Source organism: Botryllus schlosseri, chromosome 15 (genome assembly GCF_051294905.1).
Source record: "Botryllus schlosseri isolate E-star chromosome 15, Bs_hap1, whole genome shotgun sequence".
NCBI classification, from domain to species: Eukaryota; Metazoa; Chordata; class Ascidiacea; order Stolidobranchia; family Styelidae; genus Botryllus; species Botryllus schlosseri.
Genome location: NC_137250.1, coordinates 19,958,104 through 19,977,356, shown reverse-complemented (window position 1 = coordinate 19,977,356; position 19,253 = coordinate 19,958,104). Strand labels below are relative to the sequence as shown.

General features: G+C 43.2%; 1 protein-coding gene and 2 long non-coding RNA genes across 6 annotated transcripts in view; 1 reads left to right on the top strand and 2 right to left on the bottom strand.

Annotated features, from left to right (window-relative positions):
- The window catches only part of LOC145457126 (F-BAR and double SH3 domains protein 2-like), a 34,145-nt gene extending 17,926 nt beyond the window's left edge, over positions 1-16,219 (bottom strand). Inside the window, exons 1-2 of one of the 4 annotated variants that reach the window (XM_080335294.1) lie at positions 15,249-16,219; positions 517-660 (exon numbers count right to left, since the gene is read on the bottom strand). In XM_080335294.1, coding sequence (XP_080191420.1) covers positions 517-660; positions 15,249-15,362 — 258 coding nt within the window. In that variant the 5' untranslated portion in view covers positions 15,363-16,219. Of the gene's footprint in view, positions 1-516; positions 661-920; positions 1,172-15,248 lie in introns of those variants that run through there. The other 3 variants (XM_080335290.1, XM_080335291.1, XM_080335293.1) reach the window with 3 other exon arrangements.
- Positions 6,855-10,482, bottom strand: LOC145457599 (uncharacterized). Its single transcript, XR_013920933.1, has 2 exons — positions 9,298-10,482; positions 6,855-9,240 (listed from the first exon to the last, which is right to left on the bottom strand). It is a non-coding gene; the product is annotated as an uncharacterized LOC145457599 (long non-coding RNA).
- Positions 14,585-19,253, top strand: part of LOC145457134 (uncharacterized) — a 36,050-nt gene continuing 31,381 nt past the window's right edge. The window contains exon 1 of the long non-coding RNA XR_013920789.1: positions 14,585-14,682. This is a non-coding gene — a long non-coding RNA (uncharacterized LOC145457134). The remainder of the gene's footprint in view (positions 14,683-19,253) is intronic.

The following is a 19,253-nucleotide window of genomic DNA, read 5'->3' as shown; positions in this document are numbered from 1 at the left end:
TTAACGCGACAGAGTCCGAGGGTGTAATTGTAATTCGTTACAATGGTAAAAATCTAATCTAGGCTCAGAGGGGTATGATAAGTGGTTCGGGATTTCAATAATGCAGTACAAAGACGAGCCGCACGCATGCTTTCTAGTAGTTGTAAGGCTTGTCGAGTCATTAGGATCTAGTACCGTAAGATGGTGGGACTAAATATCAACATCAGACTAGACAAAACAATTGTAAATGCCTGGAGGTAAAGCGCCGAAAAATTCCAGGATATTGAATAAATATTGTCAAAGAAATCAATAGCACGGTCGCATGTGCAATGTGCATATGCTAGTGTTTTTGTCTGTAAATCTTGGCACCAACGCTCCAGACCAAGCTAGATTCCAAACAAGTTTTGTGTGCCACACAATTCTCTGCTCAGGTTACATAATGCACACATCTCATCAAATCGGTTTAGATATTGGAAAAGTAAAGTCTGGAGGATCAGGATTTAATTGACACTGTGAAGCCACACGCAAATCACTTACCAATGCATATTCTCGTTCTAATTGCGATCTCTGCTTGCCAAAATTTCTAATGTCATCGAGCAGTTCACACTCTTGTAAGTGTTTATTTTGAAGTTTCGACAACTGTTCCAATTGCGCGGTCTTAACCAATTGAGTCAGTTTTGCCTGAAATTCAATATTGCATTTCACCAATCGTGGTTTTGAAAGTGATTTCATTGGTTATGGATGCAGGCATCGGCTGATTTTCAAGACTGTTTGTAACAGAAGAAGGATACCACATTCACCTTTCAACATATTCTATTCACAAGATAGAACGACCGTACACGATGCATATGTATATGACATCGAAATCACAGCAAACACAATTAACAAAGCCGAGTTTCCTCAATAGAATTTACACATAACGCATCGATCCAATCTCATACCTTACGAGGCGGAGGTTCTCTCATGATGATAATAGCAAGGTAGTGATTTGATTAGAGTTAACAACTGTTTGCAACACAAAAATGCACTTAAATAAGTAATGATATGTTCAATCACAAGTATTAACATCTCTGCTTCTAATGCTGTTAACCGATATCCATTATGTATCACTTTTCAGACATTTTTAAGAGCATTGGCGCTGTTAAGCGCGATTGTGAGCATATTTTGCAATCACGGTTCAAGTTTATGAATATTGATGACCATCATCATCATCATCATTGGTTTATTAGCAATTTTATCAGTTCAATACACCACAAAAATGCGATACAATGAAAAGACAGGAAGATGTCGAAGCGACAAGGAGTAGTCTATGGAATCTGACACCCACCTTGGCCTAGGCGATGTAAAGAGGAGGCATGCACACTGAATGAAAGTAAAGAAGATAGTATAGAAGAAGAATGCGACAAGAAATAGGGCGGCATGTCATGGGAAGCGAGATCGATAGGTCAGTCGTGGTCCGGTAATCTTGAGATTTCGGAGATTTTCATATCATTTGTACTGTAGTGGGTCAGAGGTTTCTATAATATGAAATAACATATCAGCTGATTAAGTCATGTTGTTATTTACAGAATTTTCCTGGCTACATCATAAATCTACATATTCTCACCAACACCAAATCTATCACATGCAAACATAGTATTGCAAAGATAGTATACAATCAATTATTCATATTCTCAATTGCTAAAGTCTTTGGGGAATCAAAATAAATCCCACAACTTTCCATGCTGCAAAAGGGATTTGTTTTGCAGAAAGGCACTACAGGACAATTTTCCATGTAGGTCTTATACCAGTGGTCGGGAACCTATGGCTCGCGAGCCATATATGGCTCTTTTGGGTATAAGATATGGCTGTTTGCCAAATATTTATTTTTGTATTGAATTGATCAATATTGCAACGAGTAGTTGGTAAATATTAATCACGGCCAAAATAATTATTCTCGTGGCAGTACAAACATGTCTTTGAGAGGTAAAGACAATGTTGTCTTCAAGTTTAGGGGCTCGGACCCCCTCTTTTCAAAATCATCAAATTCAAGTTACTGTCACGGCGGTGGCCAATATCACTCGCGAATTCTATGTACCCGACTCGAACTCTTGAATTGTGCGATACATTGATTAATCAAAGAGCATAGCAGACACGGCGCCGCCCATTTCAAAACGCAGTTTTCAAATACGCATTGTCTTGCTGATCTACATCGCGAAAGGAACTTTTGTGAATGTGACAATTACAAACTCGAATTACACACAACGTCATAGCTATCCACGTTCTTGATTGGTAAGTATAGCTCTGTGTAGTACCGGCAATAAAATGTAGGCGTGTAGTGCAACGTTATGTTACCGCCGAATACTTTGAGACGTCGATAAGTATATAGATTTTCGTAACCAGTGTGGCAGTCACATTCGATTAATATCAGTTGAAATAAATTCTAAGCTACATATGAATTGCGTTATCAAGGGTGAGGCTTGGCCCGTCTGTTCTATACCTCTCGTTTTGACCTTTATTTCTGAACAATAAATACCAGATTTTACTGAGAAAATATGGCGCACACGAGGAATCCTATGTAGTCAGTTCGAATTAGTGCTTCCGTGACGTCATGAATTTTCAATTGTGACGTAACAGTTGATTGGCATGTATGGCTCTTTGGGAGTTGAGATGGAAAAAATAGGGCCATTATGGCTCTTCGGACAAAAAAGGTTCCCGACCACTGTCTTATACATTGAAGAAAATGATAATAATCAACCTTTGGTTTTTTATCTGGCCAATAGATTTCGCTGGTATATCTGTATAAAATCAGTACCGATTGGTTACAGTACTATTTGTATCACTATTATAAATACGCATGATTACTATAGACTTCACTAAGGTATCTCAGCTCATTCTTAACCTCTCAGCCGCACTAGAAATGACCACATCAACATTTCCAATCCTTCATCTACCAGATTGCATTTACATTTCTAATATGGTTACAATTCAATCAGCAGTGAGATCGCAGATCAACAGCTTGGGCATATCCATAGACCGATATCATAATGACTTATGCTGGCATTATATTATCATTATGGCAAGCATGTATTTATTTGGTCCATAAATATCGTTTACGTTGAGTGAGAAATTGAGCATACATGTCTCACATGCTTGAATTCGTCATGGACTCATGGGCTATATGTGGGATTGTCAAACAAACGAGCTTTTCTAGCACTCAATAATGGGTGATAGTTTTGAAATAATTATGTACTGTGCGTTTTGGAAGACCGCCCTATAATTCTAATTCACACTGAAGGTCTCCATGGATTTTGGACACAAGATTGCATACAAGCTCAAAGGCACAAATATTTAACATTAGTTGAACTCTTGCTAAATAAAATTTGTTTTCTCAAGAGCTAAAGTTACTACTTTCTCGGTCACTTGACTGAATTCTCCTAATTTATCTTCTCCTCTGTACACAGATGGGTTAAGGTTTGGGCCTTCACCTTCATGCACTTATATTGCATTATACTTCCACAATATTTATAGTAGGCTATGTCAACCGCATTCTCAGCAACTCACGTAAATAACCTGTACTATAACAACTATAGTTTGTTGACCTGATCCCAAAACTGGTTCAATATACTATTCAAAGAAAGACGGAGTGTGGCGCTAAAAGAATATACACTGCATAGGTAAAGTCAATCAATTACAATGCAACAATACTGGTATACTGTGGTACTGGGCCCCGTGGATATACTCAGCTATCGCAGCTATCGCAGCTCCCGCAGCTATCGCAGCTATCACTTGTGGATATACTCAGCTATCACAGCTATCGCAGCTATCACCAAAAATCGCAGACATACAGGTCATTTAAAGGTCACGTATCGTTTAAGGCGCAGCTATCAGCGCTGGAGCTTGTCTGGATTGAATTAGTGCGCAGCTATCAGATCCGGAGTACGTCTGAGTTGAAATAGTGCGCAGCTATCAGATTCGGAGCATGTCCGGGTTGAAATAGTGCGCAGCTATCAGCTCCGGAGCACGTCTGGGTTGAAATAGTGCGCAGCTATCAGCTCCGGAGCATGTCTGGGTTGAAATAGTGCGCAGCTATCAGCCCCGGAGCATGTCTGGGTTGAAATAGTGCGCAGCTATCAGATTCGGAGCATGCCCAAGTTGAAATAGTGTGCAGCTATCATATCCGGAGCACGTCCAGGTTGAAATAGTGCTTAGCTATCAGATCCGGAGCAAGTCTGAGTTGAAATAGTGCGCAGCTATCAGCTCCGGAGCACGTCTGGGTTGAAATAGTGCGCAGCTGTCAGCTCCGGAGCATGTCTGGGTTGAAATAGTGCGCAGCTATCAGCCCCGGAGCATGTCTGGGTTGAAATAGTGCGCAGCTATCAGCTCCGGAGCATGTCTGGGTTGAAATAGTGCGCAGCTATCAGCTCCGGAGCACGTCTGAGTTGAAATAGTGCGCAACTATCAGCTCCGGAGCACGTCCAGGTTGAAATAGTGCGCAGCTATCACTACTGTGGATATACTCAGCTATCGCAGCTATCACCAAAATCGCAGACATACAGGTCATTTAAAGGTCACGTATCGTTTAGGGCGCAGCTATTAGCGCTGGAGCTTGTCTGGGTTGAATTAGTGCGCAGCTATCAGATCCGGAGTACGTCTGAGTTGAAATAGTGCGCAGCTATCAGATTCGGAGCATGTCCGGGTTGAAATAGTGCGCAGCTATCAGCTCCGGAGCACGTCTGGGTTGAAATAGTGCGCAGCTATCAGCTCCGGAGCATGTCTGGGTTGAAATAGTGCACAGCTATCAGCCCCGGAGCATGTCTGGGTTGAAATAGTGCGCAGCTATCAGCTCCGGAGTACGTCTGAGTTGAAATAGTGCGCAGCTATCAGATTCGGAGCATGTCTGGGTTGAAATAGTGCACAGCTATCAGCTCCGGAGCATGTCTGGGTTGAAATAGTGCGCAGCTATCAGCTCCGGAGTACGTCTGAGTTGAAATAGTGCGCAGCTATCAGATTCGGAGCATGTCCGGGTTGAAATAGTGCGCAGCTATCAGCTCCGGAGCATGTCTGGGTTGAAATAGTGCGCAGCTATCAGATTCGGAGTACGTCTGAGTTGAAATAGTGCGCAGCTATCAGATTCGGAGCATGTCCGGGTTGAAATAGTGCGCAGCTATCAGCTCCGGAGCACGTCTGGGTTGAAATAGTGCGCAGCTATCAGCTCCGGAGCATGTCTGGGTTGAAATAGTGCGCAGCTATCAGCCCCGGAGCATGTCTGGGTTGAAATAGTGCACAGCTATCAGCTCCGGAGCATGTCTGGGTTGAAATAGTGCGCAGCTATCAGCTCCGGAGCATGTCTGGGTTGAAATAGTGCGCAGCTATCAGCTCCGGAGCACGTCTGAGATGAAATAGTGCGCAGCTATCAGCTCCGGAGCACGTCCAGGTTGAAATAGTGCGCAGCTATCAGATTTTATGATCAAAGTTGAAACTCAGTGGAAAAAACATTCAAAAGTGTCAGACTTGATCGTTCTATTGTACGATTTAGTGACAAGCATGTTCATTGACCTTCAACGATCACTTTATAAAACTGGATTGTATCGCCTTAAGGGGGGATTTTCAAAGTATGAAATGGACCTGTATGAATGGAATGATAAACCTGAACAAGACAGGAGATTGATCTTCGATAGATTCCTATCAGAGCCCATCATGCGTCATTACAAAAGCCAGATATCATCCGATGGAAAATTGCTGGTAACAGTCCCTGAGAAAAATGCGGGAAAGAAACCAGGACATGTCGGCCGAAAACGGAAGACAAAACTGACGATATTTCAGTGAAACGCCAATCCTTATAACAATTGAATTACTCAATTGCATTCGTTTTTAAGTCCATTCGTTATTGTCTAATTTTGCACATTGTTCGTAGCACTCATGTTTCGTTTCATTTGTTTTTTTTAATGCTTTTAATACATTGAATGAGAGTTGAATTAAACACAATGGGATTAACAATAGAACGTACACCCGTATCATCTGCGTTGCAAATGTTTAATTTTTCGAATACGCAGGAAGTCAACAAACATGGCAAAAACCGTTTAAACAGGTAAATGAGAAACTCCGACCCTTCAGCTCTATGTTACGTCGACGTGTTAGCACGAAATCCGAGCCGTGGCAGATCCTTCGCTAAGCTTGGTACGGTATAAAACTTCGTCGCCTTGTGTTAAACACATCGCGAAACCACTCCGCACTGTTTCATGAAAGCACATAGAATAACCAATGCTGCGTAAGGGCCTTATATATAGGCCTACCTTTCTGAAAAATCTTTGGAAACTAACCCTGAGGAATATTATATAGCTTATTGACGCCGTTGTTGGTATTGATATTGATTTCGTTTCATTCGACAACCTTGGTCATTTTACACAAGGCCAATATTCATTATCGTCGTCATGTTTCTGTATTTCGGCTTTGGAGCAGTCGTAAGTTTTTCATTATATTTCGAACCACACACTTGGCTTTCGCCCATCGGTGTTGTGCTGATGACGAAATTTAGGGTATACCTCCGGACGGAGCTGATAGATGCGCACCAAATACCTCCAGGCATGGTTCAGAGCTGATAGCTGCGCATAATTTGAGTCCAGACCAGTGTTGGGATCAAGTCACTACCTTTGAGTCATTGCACATTTTGACTCAAGTCAAGTCAAGTAAATCGATTTTCGAAGGTGACTCGAGTCGAGTCAAGTCAAGTCACACATTTTTGGAGGTGACTCGAGTTAAGTCGAGTCAAGTCAAGTCACAAGCAAGTCAAATTGAATTTTCGAAGTATGAGAGATGATTCAAAGTCAGTACATTTTGCTAGCTGTGTGAAAGACAGATTCATTTGCTATTTATCTTGAATCAAATAACCAATATGAAGTTAAATATACATGCAAAAAGGCGCTGTATCGCTTACGCACACGTAGAACTGCTAATAAAACACGTGATAAATATAGAACCGAATACAGAGAGAGGTTGAAACAAATTTATATGGTACAATAGCCTACACCGCCCATCTACACATCCGTGAGAATATAAACAAACAGACTATATCGTTGTTCTATTTAAATCATACAAAAGGGCAAGTAAAGGTGAGCACTGCGCAACTTGAGCATTGAGCCGTCTAAGAAACAGAGACACATTGCTATTAGATTAATCTACTACTACGGCTACATAAGCTGTGATAGCTTTGTTTGCGGTCCATGGAATCATACATCAAACTTGGCCTAGGCCAGGGGTGTCAAACATACGACCCGCGGGCCCCATCCAGCCCGCCAGACGATTTCATCTCGCCCGCGAAGCAATTTTGAGTAGATTGAAAAATATGAGTAGGCTATTATTATCCAGTACATTTCTGGAAAATGTTGGTGTCTTTAGTAAGAAATACTTGTATTAAATAATCCCTCAAGACATCAGTTGTAGAGTATATATTCATAGGCCACATTATAACTACAACCGACAACGGTGTTGTGGTTTCAATCCAGTCACCATTAGAAACAAATAGCTGGCATTGACACCCAATTCCGAGGAGGCATAGGCTACTGATCACAATATTTTATGGAAAAACATGACCAAAAACTAGTTATTCACAGAAGTGAAATGGCCAACGCGAAACCGTTATATGCAGGTTACATGGAGAATTTACAGTTTCACGGGAATATAATTCAAACATTAGGGCGAGATAGTGTAATGGTTATGCGTCCGGCTTCTGGAGCGGTAGGTCGTGGGTTCGATCCCCGGCCGGGTCATACCAAAGACTCGAAAATTGGTATCCGCCGCTATCCTGCTAGGCGCTCAGCAATCATAGCATGGAGGAGGAAAAAACGGGGGCGCAGACAATATAACTTCATGGGGCCGTATCGCAACTCCGTCGTCAAAGCGGGTGCAGGCGAAAAAGAATATCATATCTCTCTCTCTCTCGTCGCACTGCTACATGGCTTTTGACTCGAAAAATCCACAGCTACTAGAGAAACGCTTATCGCGATTTAATAATAATTCAATAAATTTCAACGTGCGCATTTACAGTTGAATCTGCTGTATTCCTCACACGCAGGGTTGATGCCAGTACCATTAAAACATAGGGATTATAGAAATATACCAGCTTTTATTATCGTTGGAGCCATTGTTTAAGGCAGTGGTTCCCAACGTGGGCGATATCGCGGGGGCAAAAATGACGAAGGGGGCGACAGGGGGGCGAAAATGGAAAAATGGGGCGACGGGGGGGCGAAAATAGCGAAGGGGGAGATAGGAGGCCGATGACGCGTCAAAACGGCGGAGCTTTTTTTTTTAGTCAACCCACTGAAATTTAGTTACAAAATTGTGTCAAACTAGACATCGAGCCGAAAATTTGACCTTTTTTTTTAGTCAACCCGCCGGCGATTACAGTTTGTATGCCCAATTTTCGGTACACAAAATATATGGGGGGCGATGATCGGTGTTGACCTTGAAAAGGGGGCGATGGGTCGAAAAAGGTTGGGAACCACTGGTTTAAGGGGTTTATAACTGTAACCGGCCAATCATCGTAATATATTGCCGATTCCATTGTTTACGAATAGAGTTGTAGCAAGAATAGAACGTTTATTAACCGTACTGAAATATAATATAATATTGTGTATGGTAAAATTAAGATATTCAAATGGAAAAATGGGCATGGATTTTGAACTGATATTTTGGAATCATTTGATTGATGCGGCCCGCGACACAAGTTGAGTTTGAGACCCCTGACCTAGGCGACGTAAAGAGGAGGCATCAACACTGAATGAAAAGCAAGGAAGATAGTATAAAAAAAATAGTGATTTAATCGACAGCGATTACTTGATGACTTGAAATTGACACGTAAATTTTGCTCCGAGTCATGACTCGAGTCAGGGTTGTAATGACTCGAGTCACAATTTTCTGATGACTCGACTTGACTCAAGTCATATTCTCAAAATACGGAAATGACTCGACTCGAGTCTATATGTGTACATGACTCGAACCAAGTCATATGACTCGACACTCAGACGGCCAAGACCGACATTTTATTGCAGTTTCGAAGAATAGTAAATTAACCACCCTATTGTTACTGATACTTGAAAATGCGACCGGAAACTATTAAAAGTGAGGAAAATTAGTATATTATAAATGCGAACCATTCGATATCACCAAACAGAGTTATAGAAAGTGGGTTTGACAAGACTTTAAATAAAAAATGAGCAGTCAACACAATCACTTGGACTTGGACTTGGACTCGAGTCAAAATACCATGACTCGGACTCGAACCTCTGCTAGATGACTTGGACTCGGACTTGACCTCTGCTATAACCTCTTGATTATAACCTCTGCTCGATGACTTGGACTCGGACTTGAATCGGTGACTGCGCACTATTTCAACTCAGACTTGCTCCGGATCTGATAGGTGCGCACTATTTCAACCTGGACGTGCTTCGGATCTGATAGCTGCGCACTATTTCAACCTGGACGTGCTCCGGATCTGATAGCTGCGCACTATTTCAACCCAGACGTGCTCCGGAGCTGATAGCTGCGCATAATTCGATTCCACATGTGCTCCGGAGCTGATAGCTGCGCACTATTTAAACCCAGACGTGCTCCGGAGCTGATAGCTGCGCATAATTCGAGTCCACATGTGCTTCGGAGCTGATAGCTGCGCACTATTTCAATTCGGACGTGCTCCGGATCTGATAGCTGCGCACTATTTCAACCCGGACGTGCTCCGGATCTGATAGCTGCGCACTATTTCAACCCGGACATGCTCCGAATCTGATAGCTGCGCACTATTTCAACCCGGACGTGCTCCGGAGCTGATAGCTGCGCACTATTTCAACTCAGACGTGCTCCGGATCTGATAGCTGCGCACTATTTCAACCAGGACGTGCTCCGGAGCTGATAGCTGCGCCCTAAACGATACGTGACCTTTAAATAAACTGTCTGCGATTTTTGGTGATAGCTGCGATAGCTGAGTATATCCACAGTAGTGATAGCTGCGCACTATTTCAACCTGGACGTGCTCCGGATCTGATAGCTGCGCACTATTTCAACCCAGACGTGCTCCGGAGCTGATAGCTGCGCACTATTTCAACCCGGACATGCTCCGAATCTGATAGCTGCGCACTATTTCAACTCAGACGTACTCCGGATCTGATAGCTGCGCACTAATTCAACCCAGACAAGCTCCAGCGCTAATAGCTGCGCCCTAAACGATACGAGACCTTTAAATGACCTGTATGTCTGCGATTTTTGGTGATAGCTGCGATAGCTGAGTATATCCACAGTAGTGATAGCTGCGCACTATTTCAACCTGGACGTGCTCTGGAGCTGATAGCTGCGCACTATTTCAACTCAGACTTGCTCCGGATCTTATAGCTGCGCACTATTTCAACCCGGACGTGCTCCGGAGCCGATAGCTGCGCACTATTTCAACTCAGACTTGCTCCGGATGTGATAGCTGCGCACTATTTCAACCTGGACGTGCTCCGGATATGATAGCTGCGCACTATTCCAACCCGGACGTGCTCCGAAGCTGATAGCTGCGCACTATTTCCACTCAGACTTGCTCCGGATGTGATAGCTGCGCACTATTTCAACTCAGACTTGCTCCGGATCTTATAGCTGCGCACTATTTCAACCCGGACGTGCTCCGGAGCCGATAGCTGCGCACTATTTCAACTCAGACTTACTCCAGATCTGATAGCTGCGCACTATTTCAACCTGGACGTGCTCCGGAGCTGATAGCTGCGCACTATTTCAACTCAGACATGCTCCGGATCTTATAGCTGCGCACTATTTCGACCCGGACGTGCTCCGGAGCCGATAGCTGCGCACTATTTCAACTCAGACTTGCTCCGGATCTGATAGCTGCGCACTATTTCAACCTGAACGTGCTCCGGATATGATAGCTGCGCACTATTCCAACCCGGACGTGCTCCGGAGCTGATAGCTGCGCACTATTTCAACCCGGGCATGCTCCGAATCTGATAGCTGCGCACTATTTCAACTCAGACGTGCTCCGGATCTGATAGCTGCGCACTAATTCAACCCAGACAAGCTCCAGCGCTGATAGCTGCGCCCTAAACGATACGTGACCTTTAAATGACCTGTATGTCTGCGATTTTTGGTGATAGCTGCGATAGCTGAGTATATCCACAGTAGTGATAGCTGCGCACTATTTCAACCTGGACGTGCTCTGGAGCTGATAGCTGCGCACTATTTCAACCCAGACGTGCTCCGGAGATGATAGCTGCGCACTATTTCAACCCAGACGTGCTCCGGAGCTGATAGCTGCGCACTATTTCAACCCAGACATGCTCCGGGGCTGATAGCTGCGCACTATTTCAACCCAGACATGCTCCGGAGCTGATAGCTGCGCACTATTTCAACCCAGACGTGCTCCGGAGCTGATAGCTGCGCACTATTTCAACCTGGACGTGCTCCGGAGCTGATAGCTGCGCACTATTTCCACTCAGACTTGCTCCGGATGTGATAGCTGCGCACTATTTCAACTCAGACTTGCTCCGGATCTGATAGCTGCGCACTATTTCAACCAGGACGTGCTCCGGAGCTGATAGCTGCGCACTATTTCAACCCGGGCATGCTCCGAATCTGATAGCTGCGCACTGTTTCAACCAGGACGTGCTCCGGAGCTGATAGCTGCGCACTATTTCAACCCGGGCATGCTCCGAATCTGATAGCTGCGCACTATTTCAACTCAGACGTGCTCCGGATCTGATAGCTGCGCACTAATTCAACCCAGACAAGCTCCAGCGCTGATAGCTGCGCCCTAAACGATACGTGACCTTTAAATGACCTGTATGTCTGCGATTTTTGGTGATAGCTGCGATAGCTGTGATAGCTGAGTATATCCACAAGTGATAGCTGCGATAGCTGCGGGAGCTGCGATAGCTGAGTATATCCACGGGGCCGTGGTACTGTGATGAGTTGATTGCCTGTCAAATCAAAACACTATCTGACCCGTACTACAGACGATACTTCCATTCTTAAAAAACCAAATTGGAACGGTACTTCCATTCTGAAAGAATTAAACCATGCTGCCTCTGCAAATTAAAGCACAGTTCCAAGAAGCTTCAAAAGAGATCCATAAATATCATACTTCGACAATAAGCGCCTGTCGAATAGCTGAGCTAACTACAACTCGTAGTCTACAAGGACACTGGGATCATATCGATTAGCGGCAAACAAACTCTCTTGCGAAGAATAGCGGCAAGGACTTTGTAAACAACGAGCAGTGATCAAGGATCATGAGCGCTCGAGCGGACGAGACGTCTATATAGCTCAGTGCGTGGAACTCTGTTAAAATATCCGGTTACATTATCAAACATCGGGCTAGACATCACATTATCCAGCTAGGTGCCTATCGTCACCTAAATATCAAACTAAAATCTCCCAGATTAAAACTTAATGAAGGTATGTAACACACGAGGTCAGGAAAACGCGCAAATCGTGTGAATGAATTCGCCCAATGTTCATGGAGTTATAGCGTAGTTGCAACTTCGTAGCTTGACTGGTCTTATTACAGACCAAAATTGCTCTACTATAAACTAACTATGCAGTCAAGCTCATAGAAATCTTACTTAGCAGGAGGATTGGTCTTAATGAACACAAAAATTTTATATTTCAATTTTCAAATCCATTCCGCTATACAAATCAATTTTGTCGTGTGCTTAGAAATTTCTTGAATCATGTCTCCTCTATCTCCACCAATCAAGAAGTTCGAAATATCACGAAGCTTGCGATAGAATCGAAAGTGAGCATGGAGTGAAAACAACAAGTTTAAATAATATCAATCACCAGGGTTGTAACCAAGTCACAAGGCTCCGAGTCACAAGTCAATCTCTTTTTTATATTTTTGACTCGAGTCAAGTCGAGTCATTTTCAATTCTCACCGAGTCAAGTCCGAGTCCAAGTCAGCGAACAGAGAATCGAGTCCGAGTCATGGTATTATGACTCGAGTCCGAGTCCAAGTCATTGTGTTGACTGCTCAGTTTCCAGTTAAAGTCTTCCTAAACCCACTTTTTAACACTGTTTGGTGATATTGAATGGTTCGCATTTATAATATATCAATTTTCCTCACTTTTAGCAGTTTCTGGTCGCATTTTCAAGCACCAGTACCAACAAACGAAATCCCAATAGTGTGTTGGCTTCGAAATTACAATGAAATGTCGGTCTTCGCCGTCTGAATCTCGAGTCAATGACTTGCTTCGAGTCATGCGCAATGACTCGAGTCCAAGTCGAGTCAATACACAGATTGACTCGAGTCGAGTCGAGTCATTTCCGTATTTTGAGAAAATTACTCGAGTCGAGTCGAGTCATCCGAAAATCGTGACTCGAGTCGAGTCATGACTCGAGTCATTACAACCCTGTCAATCACACACGGCACCTTAGTGGCATATTGATGTCGATAGGCTGAAACCAATAGTAATATCGTAAGAGATGCTGCCCCAGCGCCGGATTAAGACTTTAGTGTCCTAAAGCAGTGCTCTTCAGCCTCCAAGTACCTTCAATATGAATATACTATTTAATTGTATATTGAAGTTCTGTACCTCCAAGAAGCTCTTCAGCCTTTTTTGGAGCGGTGAACCCTTAAAAGTTGTAGCCTTGACTCATACACCCCTGTCAGGTCATCAGTTTCACATAATTATTTGTTTGTCAAATTGAAATCGGTTATCAGTGTATCGTCACTTCCATCTGGCTGCCAAATATTGAAATAACGATCCATTAAATAGGCTGATTATTGGAATTAGGCCGACAAAAACAAGAGTTTCACCCGCAGGATATAAACGATTGATTTTAAATGCTATATTTCTCACGAACCTCGGTGCTTCCTTTTGCACTGGTGCAGTGCACACCATGCAGATTTTCATGCACCCTGGGGTGCACCGCGCATACCAGTTGAAGACCACTGCCCTAGGGCATTTTTGTCAGGTGGAAAGAGGTGACGTCACAAATTTAACGATGAGTAAATGCCCCAACGCACAAATTTTAAGTGGTGACGTTGATTTAACACGGGCAATAGTAAGTTGCAGACACAGTGGCGACAGCGAACCGTAAAATTTGTTTCTATCATTTCTATGGCCAACACATAATAACCACGAGTAGTGCCGGGGTAACGGAAACGGAATACGGGTTTGCTCGCTTATCCCGCGAAGCGTAAGAATTCAATTTATCGGATGAATTAATTGTCAAAAGTATTTATGGCGACCAAGGCACTACACGTGTACTTAGTAATATTTGGACTGTCTAATAAACTTGATACATTTGACCCTCGTGACGTCAACTAAATGGTGACTGATACATATAACTTTGATCTAGGCCTATGGACGGCAATGACATCTTAAGACCAGTCGGCTATAATAATTTGGACGGGACCAGGGGCGTTACGTAGGTAATCTAAATGTACTTTATGAGAGAGAGAGAGAGAGAGTCTTTATTTTCATCCAACCAAAATACATAACAAACGGCAGTGATGGTGGTAGGCTACAGAAAATATGCATGCACAGTATTCGGTATTAGATAGGAATGATCGATAAGACCGTGAAGGTCATCTAGTCTGATCACACCAGCATCAAACAGGTATACACTTGACTCTGAACTGTAAAAAATGTTTAGTTAAAAAAGGAAAATAGAAGAAAAATTAAACGATGGTAGCAAATGATTAATGAAGCAATGTCTGGGCGAGGTAGGGCAACAGTGTTAGTGGTATAACGACAGGAGGTGATCAAGTAGGTCTTTTTTGAATCTATTACAAGGCAATTCACGGATATGTGGTGGTAATGCATTCCAGATGATAGGTCCCGAGTAGTCGATAGATCTCTTAGTTAGGTTGCCATCGGGTGGGGGTAAGTAGATATTTCCCTTTGACGAGGATCTCGTGTAATGGGAATGGACATTTTAGCAGGTATGAAAAAGTCATCAAACACAGGATTCAGACTATTGGAAAAATATTTGTGAACAACTTTTGATACTTCGAAGCGATATAGTTCATCAACTCGCAAAATTCGATGCTTACGGTAGTAAGGCGATAAATTGGTACGTACGTACGAGAAACACTGACAAGTTTGCAGGAATGCGGTGGTCTTGTGGTGGGCCACCTTACATTAGAAAATAGTAGGGAATTTTGTACTTCTCGTGATGTGAATTGCCAGAATTGGGAGGCTCTGGTGCTATCATCTCTTCATACCACAAGGGAACGTGGAGCAGAAGGTGGTTAACCATCGGACTACAGGCGAGAATATATCAAGGAACTAGTTACTTACTTTGTCAACAAAGCTATTTTTACGTCCCGGATCTGATAAATTCCACATGCTTTTTGACTTTGACATTTTTGAAAACGAGGCTTTACTCCGGCGCGCTAGTGTTGGGGACGACATCTCGTTCGGTATCTTGATTATATCCTTTCTATATCTCGGATCTGCAAGCCTGATATGTACGGCATGGTCCGCAATCTACATTATCACGAGATTGATATATTTGGCTGAAATCGAAGAACAAGCATTGATTCGAATGCGGCATCGCACAAGGTCGAAAACAGGAATAATGTTCCGTCTACCGGTGCAGATGGCCACGTATGAATCCGTGTTTGCGCAGGGCCTCTACAGTTGAAGCTCGTCTGCCTGCTATCTTATTACACAGCATTCTTTTCATTTCAATTTTTCAATCCGGCGCAATGTGAGACGACGATCTCGAAAACTCATTGTTTACCTATGTCGGTGGAGTAAATAGTTTACGACCATGTTTGCCGAGAACGTAAGGTTTTCATCATGATATTCCTGGGACTTGGATCAGACAGCGTCATCAGATAACCGCATATACAATAATAACATGTTCCATGTCCCATCATAGTACCTATACGGATAATATGATACTTTAGTAGAGGGTGCTTAATGCGTAGAAGTATCAGACGCATGGACATGGACAATGGACATCAAATGGATAAGGATAACTCATTTGTCGTAGGCCTTGGCCTTCCTGCAATTTCATGGTACGATCCGACGAACAAATTAATTCACCGTGCACGATGCACGTGAACGCAGGTTCAAGTTATGCATGATCTCCTGTTGAAGAAGAACGCCGGCTACACGTATTCCCCATCGGAAGTGACCGATAATAAAAGTCTAGTTCACCACTTCGATTTAGTCGACACCTTCGCGTATTTATGGCACAAATATCGGAAACAATATTAGCGGTACTGTGATAATTATATTCTATTCAGTGTCGAAAAGAAAGCATTGCCTATACCAGTGGTTCTCAACCTTTTTCACCTCGCGGACCGGTAAAGTTTCAAAAAATGTCTGGCGGACCGGTGAACTTTCAAAATTGAAATGTAGCCAAAATGTAAAGTATGCAACCGTGTTTTGAAATTAAATGGTGCTAGAGAGTGAGATTTAGAGGGTTTGGATCGCAATGAATTATCTTCAATAGAGCATCCATGTGATTTTTTGGTAGCTAGTCTGATGAGTTGAGGTACAATTGCCTTGTCTAGATAAACGTGCTACCGCAGATAATCGTTTTCAGTCTTTCGCGCCGAAGGCCGTGGGGCTAACCGATCACGCCAGCTCGAATAATATTCTTTTCTTTGACAATACTGAGAGAAGAAGCGTTACGGAGTCGAACCAAGCACGTTGTCGTGCTACCTTGCTCATTGCTAACTGCCACCAGACGCATAAGCTAGTCTAGCAACTACGAATACGCTGCGTGCCGCAAGAAAACACCTTCCAGCTTATATACCGGCCATCCGCAAATTCGGGCCGAAAAAGAACTTCGCCAACCCACCCCCCAAAACGTTGGTCTTGGGCCATCACAAAGCGATAAGCCAAACTTCCGGGGGGCTTCGCCCCCAGACCCTACAGTTGGGTGTATATTTTCACCTGTACTTGTGAGAACATTCATTCAACTCAGTGCAAGCAGAGTTTATGTAGTTTAATCGCGCCAATAGCGAAAATTTGCGGTTATTCATGACTGAATCGGTTTTCTCACTGTCGTAATTGTAGCACACCTTTCGAAGTCCCATGTCAGCCTAAACTTGAATATGTGTTGGTAAGTCATGGCGCGGCAATGGCCGACGTCGAATGCCTATTTCCATAAATCATGCGTATTTCTCGGAGAAGGGTGCCTAATAAGTAAGACATTTAACAAGACTAAAACGCGCAAAGCGCGGAAAGAAATTGAAAAATGTTGGAAAAGTTAAAAGAATACGCTATTATTCATGTTTATTTGCAAAATAATTTTGGCTCTTTTCAAGCTCGGCCCCTCTCCAATTGGGCGGTTTGGATTGCCCAGTTACGGTCCTATACAAAATGAATGAATCGAAAACGAATGATCGCGCAAACTGCGCTGTTTAGCGATGAGTCAGCTCGTATCTGTTCTGTAATTGTCGCTCGCATGTCGACAAATGACACGTCTTGAACTTTAAGTCAAATCGAATACGTTTCCAGCGCTAATGTTACCTCACGAAATTCCGAATCATTCTAAAATTTGATGTTTTATTCATTTCATCAATGGGCGATAGGGCTGTTGAAAAATAACTTTCTTCATTCACTGATTAAATTGTCAGGTGACCCTAAAAAACGCTGCACACCAAATTTGGTTGAATTCTAACAAGTATAGGACTTCGCTGGTCAGTGAATGGCTGGAATCCAGGAAATAAAATGTATTTTTGAACAGCCCTAATGGGCAAGCCTTCAACATTGCTTCTTGAAATTAAGGTACAAAATTGTAATATACCTGGCGGACCGGCAGGAATGTCGTCGCGGACCGGCACCGGTCCGCGGACCGGCGGTTGAGAACCACTGGCCTATACAATGTTACACCACCTCACATCGGGGATATTACCAATACCAAAGGCGATATTCTCGTGTGTACAGAATGGCAATCTTAGGAGGCACACGTGACGAGAGGTTGTGCTGTTTGATTCCACAAATCATTTTACGAATGTTAAATATTTAAAAACGGGTGTATGTCAAACTGCCTATGCGTCGTTATCGTGGTCACTGGAGCTGTCCTGACACCCATCGACTTCACCTGCAATTCGTACAAACTCATTCCCAACACCTTCATTTTATTTACAGAGTTTCAAATAATTTTTCTGCGTTTTCCCACTCCCCATGCTGCCCATCCCACATGTTCATATTATTTTAATTGCTATGGTATATAGACCATGCTGGGATTTGATTGATAGAATTCGACAAGTCGATTCGACACCTTTCACTTTGACGCAAACTCGAAAGCTCGTGATAATGCTTCGAATCTGTGGCTATGTATATTGTATATATTAAACTTAGAGAAATATCAAAATTATGAGTTTACACTCGATTTGCTAATATCGAGAAGCTATAAACTGTAATCGTACAGAGCAATGATTTTTCAGCGTCAGTTATTTAGCAATACTGTATTTGTAATAACTTTTGTTTGCTTTGAAATGCGAGCTTCCGAAAGCGCCACAGATATGTATCTAGCGGACATCCGGAACTGGTACAATTGGTACATGCTACCTGCTACCGCTTACCCCTTATATTCATATAACTCAAAACTAATGCTATGTTCTCAGCGTTCTCAGATACGCAATATGCTTACATTCTGATAAGCCCCTATCATGCACCTGGGAACATCGGCAGCCTTTTTTCTCGGCATGAGTTTTCATATCCCGGCGTTAAAAATGAGAAATATTGCTTTATTATACAGTAAGCACGCATCGATGTGTGAAGGAAATAGCGAAACTCAAACCGATTGCTGTCGAATAAGCATTTCGTCTCTTCTTACGCGCGGTTGTCTCATACTAAGCCAGCTAGGGTTCAGCCATACGCACCGCCTGTAACTCTGCATAAATATCGTGAACCCTCGTCATTCTTGTCGGAAGATTCCGGTAACTTGGCAATGATCATTCTACGAAATCAATGAATCCAGAATAGGCCCAAAGATAACCGGTCGCGCGTGACTCCACTGTATCGACTACGTGAATTACTACACGGAGTGTCTAGAATAGCATTCTACACGCTGTCGATCCCTAAATAATCCTTACAAACGTTTGAAATACAAAGCAGCCATTCGCACGCACTTGGGGCCACAATTCCGTGTCGGAAACACGTCATTATCGCCATTAGCCACCGTGCAGCGACGCGACCTCGTCCAACGTCATCGTAGGATAGGGAATGCGATAACCTTGGGTTATACGACCGTCTGTACACAGTTGTACTATACTGGAAGGTTGTATACTTAAAACTGGTTGTCATCGATGTCCGTCAAGACACTCCCTGTTGGTCAAT